The sequence below is a fragment of the Scophthalmus maximus genome, chromosome 3, assembly GCF_022379125.1.
Source record: "Scophthalmus maximus strain ysfricsl-2021 chromosome 3, ASM2237912v1, whole genome shotgun sequence".
Lineage (NCBI taxonomy): Eukaryota > Metazoa > Chordata > Actinopteri > Pleuronectiformes > Scophthalmidae > Scophthalmus > Scophthalmus maximus.
The window spans coordinates 2,389,108-2,395,683 of NC_061517.1; the positions used below are offsets into that span (position 1 = coordinate 2,389,108).

The following is a 6,576-nucleotide window of genomic DNA, read 5'->3' on the forward strand; positions in this document are numbered from 1 at the left end:
CCTCCCCTCTCCCCTCCCTCTCTTCTCAACTCCCCCCTCCCCCTCCATTCTCCCTCCCTCTTTTCTCAACTCCTTCCCTCACCTCCTCCTCCCTCCTCCCTCTCTCCCTCCCTTAACTCCTTCCTCTCTTCTCAACTCCTCCCCTCACCTCCTCCTCCCTCTCGCCCTCCCTTAACTCCTCCCTCTCTTCTCAACTCCTCCCCTCACCTCCTCCTCCCTCCTCCCTCTCTCCCTCCCTTAACCCCTCCCCCCTCCCCTCCCCTCCTCACATCCTTATCCCTCTCTCCCTCCCTCCCTTAACTCCTCCCTCCTCCCTCACCCCCTCCCCTCCCCCCCCTCCCTCCCTCTCCCCTCCCTCCCCCCCTCCCCCCCTCCCTCCCTCTCCCCTCCCTCCCCCCCTCCCTCTCCCCTCCCCTCCTCAACTCCACCTCCCCACCTCGCATCACACGCAGCTGCGGCTCAACGCTCTAGAAACGTCCACTACGTCCGTGCTGCGTCACAAGTGCCATTCTCGTAGCGGCGCTACGTCAGAAGATCCGGAGCGTTCGGTCTCAGTCCCCCGGATAAGAGGCGTCTGCAGCACTGCGCTCCTTGTTTTCTGCTGCGTTCACCTTGTTTTCTTCTCACGGGAACCGTTTTCCCCCATCGGAACAAAAACAAGCCAAAAGAAGGAATCACTTCTCATCAAGACATGTGAGTTACGCGGAGTCACCGTTGAGGTGACGACGGAGGCAAAGTGCAACACGCTAAGATAGCTAGCTAAGCTAGCTAAGCTAGGCTAAGCTAGCCGACGTTAGCCGCCTGAGAACATGCGTCCGTGAAGGCGGGAGGTTTTGGCCTTGTTGCTCAGCGAGCTGCGGGCTAACGATGACTCAGTGCCGAGCGGCCCGGGTTGGAAGGAAGCCCCGTCTGTAGCACCGCGGGTATCGCAGCAGAGCCGGGCTCGCACCGGCGGTGGACGGCCACTTCTCCCCCGGGGATTCGAGTCAGCTGCACCGCATGGCTCAAGTTAACGCAGCGGCCGAAAGAGTGAGCGGCGTTAGCTCGACGAGCAGGAGACGGTGTCCATTGATCGGCGGGTTCGTTAGCAGCGGGTCGGTGTCACATTCAACCACGTCGCCATTTAAAAGAGATTTTTTTTTAAAAACAAAACACGTTAAAGTTAAAATAATGAACATGTAGCTAGTTGTTGTGAAGTTGCGCTGAGCTAATGCTAGCTCACCGTTAGCTTCGACGCTGCTCCGCGATCATGTGTAAGAGGATTTGATTTATCAGGCCTTCGGTGAAATGCTAGGAGCAGATTGCGATCAGTGTTTATGAACATATATTAATATCCATCACTCTATATTGAACTACATTAAAACATCTCTTGACATTAATAAGCAGAGGTCAGTGAGTGGTTATTGATCGGTTGTAACTCTAGTTGTGGATCTGATCATCACTTCGTTTGTATAATGTGGAAAAATTCCCATTCTTATTTTATTATTATTTAATAACTTTTCAGTGGAGGTAAAAATAATAAGATCACGTCACAGCTTCACCTGTAAACTCAGATTTAAACCTGAGCTGACGTCATCTAACTGCGTCTTTCTCTCCGTCAACTGGACAAAACCCGAAATTCCTTTTCAATGAAAAGTTTGGCCTTTTGCCAGAAATCACACCCAAAAAATATTTAAATGATTATTAAAATAGTTATTCACATAGTTTTTATAAAATAATATTATTTTACCATTTATCAACTCATTGTTTCGACTCTAAAGATAATTACAGTAGTATGCATCCTACACAATATTGTAAAGTGCCTAGTATAATCTAACTCTATATTGGATATTAAAAATATAAAAAAAGAAGCCCTAGGATCATATCTGTTCAAAGTGACATGAGTTGACTGTAGGAACCTGAGCTGATCCAAACCATCGTGTTGATTTGACGTACTGTAACACGATGCTCCGTCGCAACCTGATGCACCTGAAGACCTAAAGACTCCGACGTGATCCAGCAACAGCCGAGCAGTTTGTGTGCTATGGAACTGGACATTTATAAAATTTAGTAGTTATTTTGTGTTGGGGCCGATACAGATACATCGACTGATATATATAAGCTAAGGTTTGCATTACAGGAAATGTCCCAGCAATAACTGAAATGATCTCTTATGCATTTTATTGGACACGTCTCTTGAACCTGAAAGGCACATTTAATTCTAATTACGTAATCAGTTAGTCTGTTTGTTGATGTTTTTCTGTCTTCTCTGTTCGCAGGCATCCAGCTACAGCCAAGTGGTACGACCGGAGGGACTCTGTTTTTATAGAGTTCTATGTAGCCGACAGCAAAGATGTTAAAGTCAATTTTGATAAGGCAAAGTTTGGTTTCAGGTACGTTTGCCTCAGTTGTATTGTATAATTATAGTTCTTGCTAAAGGTTTTGTTGTTGCTTCCACGTGTGTGTGTGTGTGTGTGTGTGTGTGTGTGTGTGTGTGTGTGTGTGTGTGTGTGTGTGTGTGTGTGTGTGTGTGTGTGTGTGTGTGTGTGTGTGTGTGTGTGTGTGTGTGTGTGTGTGTGTGTGTGTGTGTGTGTGTGTGTGTGCGCGCGCGCCTCCTTTGAGTCCGAGTCAGACTGCAACAGGAGACTGGATTCAGGGACAGAAGAAGGGAGGAAGTAGACACTTTATCGCAGCCGAATCAAGATTCACAGCACAATCATGAATCATTTTACTAATTCAATAGGAAGCATTAAATGAGCGTCGTGTAAAGGGAAAATGAGAAGCAGAGCAAGAACCATAAAGATACTGTAGCACACTTTGAAAAGAAATGATCGCAGTTGCAGCTTAAATTTTATTTTATTATTCAGGTTTTTTTTTAATTTTTGTCCAGCTAGAATAATCTCATGCTGTGGGTAACAGCAATTATGACTCACCACATGTTTGTTTTTTTCCTCCACAGTTGTCTTGCGGGAACTGACAATGTCAAACATGAGAACGAAATAGACCTTTTTGACGCCATCGACGAAAATGTAAGTCGCTGCCCCGAATCCATTGCCTTTTTTTTTATAATATTGTGAATATTTATTCACACAAATAATGGATGAGGGCAAAATATAGCTGTGAATTGATCACACACTGTTGTTTTCTTTCTTTCCGCCTCGACGCAGGAATCCAAACACAAATGCACAGGTCGCTCGGTGCTGTGCTACTTAAGAAAAGCGCAGCCGGGGAAGCCGTGGCCGAGGCTAACGAAAGAGAAGGCGAAGGTCAGTTCTACACAGACAAACGCTATCATTTTAATCTAATAGACAGTGTGTGTGATGAAATACACACAGTTGACAGTAAGACACAGTTGATTGACGCACAACAGTAGAATAATTAGATTGTTTGCCATTGATTGTGTTTTCACAGCTGAGTTGGCTCAGTGTCGACTTCAGCAACTGGAAAGACTGGGAGGATGACTCAGACGAGGAAATGGTCAACGCCAACCCGCTCTCAGACGTAAGAACACTGATAAACAAGGATTAGATAATTCATAATTATTCTGTCCGTTTTAAACATAATGAAGATTTTACGAAATTATTAAATCAAAAATGTCAAATCTGTTCCAAGGCCCAAAATGTCTGACAAAGTTTTGTGAACATGGGTAAAAAAAAACATTTCACAGAATAATGTTATAAATGAGGGCTGTAACTAATTACAGATTAATCTGTCGGATTATTTTCTCAATGAATGGATTAGTTCATCAAATGGTGAAAAATGTGTGTCCCAAAACCACCAAGATGATGTTTTTGTCCACACACCAAAGATATTCAGTTTACTGCCATACAGGAAGAAAGAAACCAGAAAATATTCACATTTATGAAAAACTTCTTGAACCTATTAATCCCTTATCAAAATAGTTGATAATTAATTTGGTAATCGATGAACGGTTGCATTCTTATTATGTTTGTTCTTAAACATTGGATGGTCAAATTTGAATTCCTTTTTTTTAAAGTTTAATTTAATACAATATGACCAGTCCTAATTTTATATTGATGTATTTTTCAATATAACAAGTGACTATTTATCGAATTGTCCAAGTCTGTATATTAGTGACACAGACAGCGTCTCTGGTTTTCATCCATTCAGGAACCTTTGTCTCCCCCTCACTTCCTGTCTAAATTGCCCCTAAAATAACTTAAAAATTAAATAAAACTTGCACCTGGGTATGAAATTGACACTTATGAGAAGTGAGATTTGTGCATCACTAAACTCTGATGTTGGTCAGCTCTACTCTTCAGGAAATGGAGGAAAATATTAAATGAATAGGATTTAATCATTTGGTTCAACGAAGAGGGGGAAAAATAAATCAGCATAGTCATCTGTCGTCTGTCTCATCATTCTACCAGATTTATGAACCTCAGAGAAAGATTTTATATATGTATATATATTTTTAAGTATTAAGTAATTTATGTGACTGAAACAATGTTGTTGTGATTTTCCAGCTGATGAGCAACATGGGAGGTGAAGAAGACCTAGATCTAGAAGGCCCAGAGGACGTAAGAACACTTTTTTGAGTCTTTGATTTGATTAATATACTTAAAGTCATATTCACAAATAAACATGAATCATAAAGCAGATGATTGTGTAACATTTTTCAACTTTGTTGTCTTTTCAGGATGAGTCTGCAGATAGCGACGATGAAAGTACGTGTTTGAGTCTTTGTATATGAAACGTGATGATACTTTTTATTTTTATTTATTTGTTTGATGGAAGACTAAAATGTTCCTTCTTTTCCTTTTTCAGAAATGCCTGATTTGGAATAGAAGACCTGAGACTCTGGAGGGGAAATGGAAGAACGGCGGGCGAGAGGAAAACTTAAAACAAATGTATATCTTAAAAAAAATTGAAGGCAGTGACAAACAACTGTACATACGAGTTCAGTACTCATATTTAAATCCATATTCTGGGCTCCGCGCTCTGGAGCCGTCAGTCCACTGAAGGTTGATATGCATGGTATTGTACAGAGCAGCTGTCTCCACTTCCATTTGCTGTACTGCACCTTTTTTTGGGGTATATCTCGTTTTACTGTTCAATATTACAACCAAGCACATTATTTGTTGGAAAAAAGCTGTATAGTTGTCCTCAACTGAGCAATATGTGTTTTAAGAGATTTACAATTTGTTTTCAGCTGAAACGTGGTTTAAGATAATTAGGCCCAACCCCCATTCCTGATGTTGTGGTTTTTAAGTTAGTCGACCAGTGTAGTTTATCTCTCACTTAGATGTGGTGACATCAAAAAGAATTTGGATGCATCGACTTATCGATTGGTTCCTCTGAAGCCTTCCATGTGCTGTGAAGTAGATAATCAAGGAATCCAGTCTCTCGTTTCTGTAGCTTAACCTTCCAGCTTACATGTTTCCCTTTACTTCTTCCATTGTTTGTACAATTAACAGATTTCTGAGATCATCGCAGAAATATTTGCATCTTCCCAGTGATCGCCTACGTTGGATAATCCGAATGAATCTCACATATTTAGCATCATCTTAACAGTTCCTCTCTTTGTACCCTCCACCTCACACAAGCACGCACGCACACACACACACATGTACGTACATGTTGAACTGTGGCAGCAGCTGAAGCGTTTTGGCGGCTGATAAAAGAGGCTCGACGTTCGTCGGGGCCTCTGTGTCGTGCAGTTTGGTTGCTGTTCTCCAGGTTCTTTCCATGTTTTCATCTAGAATAGCTCCTCCCTCGTCGGTGAGGAATGATATGGCGAAGTGTAATGACCAAATTATATTTGCACTGTCAATAGAAAATGTAAGGGGAGACAAGTAATGTTGAATTACAGTGGAAATTCTTTTTTTATTGTCTACATCTTTCTAATAAACTGTTTAAGAATCGTTTTTTAAAGCCTTTTTTTGTCGTTGATGACATTTGACTTGTGATTTTGTAAGTGATTAATGTACTGAGGTTCAACATTAATCCATAATTATGAAAATGTATTTGTTAACATAATTTTATCTCCACTTAAATACACTGTTTATTCAGTGGCCGCTTCATCTGGTAAACCTGTGAACTGGTGATTTTTGTTGTCGACGTAAATGTGTTGTGAACTGAACACAGCTGTACCTAATAAATTGGCCACTAATTGTATTTTATATAAAATACTTTAACTGATTATCGCAGCCCACAGTTTGGCTGGAATGACTGATTAAATTACATTCAATCTTAAGAAAACTTGAATTCTTAGGATTGAGAAAATGTAACTGTCAGACACTGAAAAATGATATTCACTTGGCCAAGCTCAAGAGCAGTTTTAAACCAGTAAACTTTGTTGAATTCAAAAGAAGTAATGTTACTTCTATTGCAGTATTTGCACTCGAGTTATGGTTAAGTGCTGATGTTCAAGTGTTCAGCGTTAGGACCTAGAAGCCTGCAGTCTCCTCGGCCCTCGGCATTAGCACACTTCCTCTTCAGGCCTCATTTCCTCACTGTCATTTCCCACAATGTGCCATTAATAAGCAGCAGCAGTTTCCTGCTTTCTCTGCGAAGCACGTTAAAATAAAATAGTTGATTTTTTATTGACAGGTTTGGATTATAATTAGATAATTG

At 41.3% G+C, this 6,576-nt stretch overlaps 1 protein-coding gene across 1 annotated transcript; it reads left to right on the forward strand.

Annotated features, from left to right (window-relative positions):
* Nucleotides 1-445: 445 nt before the first annotated feature.
* ptges3b (prostaglandin E synthase 3b (cytosolic)) lies at nucleotides 446-5,867 on the forward strand. Its single transcript, XM_035645611.2, has 8 exons — nucleotides 446-693; nucleotides 2,259-2,372; nucleotides 2,939-3,008; nucleotides 3,147-3,245; nucleotides 3,391-3,480; nucleotides 4,467-4,520; nucleotides 4,640-4,667; nucleotides 4,768-5,867. Coding segments are annotated over exons 1-8 (477 nt in total). The 5' UTR covers nucleotides 446-691; the 3' UTR covers nucleotides 4,788-5,867.
* Nucleotides 5,868-6,576: the final 709 nt, after the last annotated feature.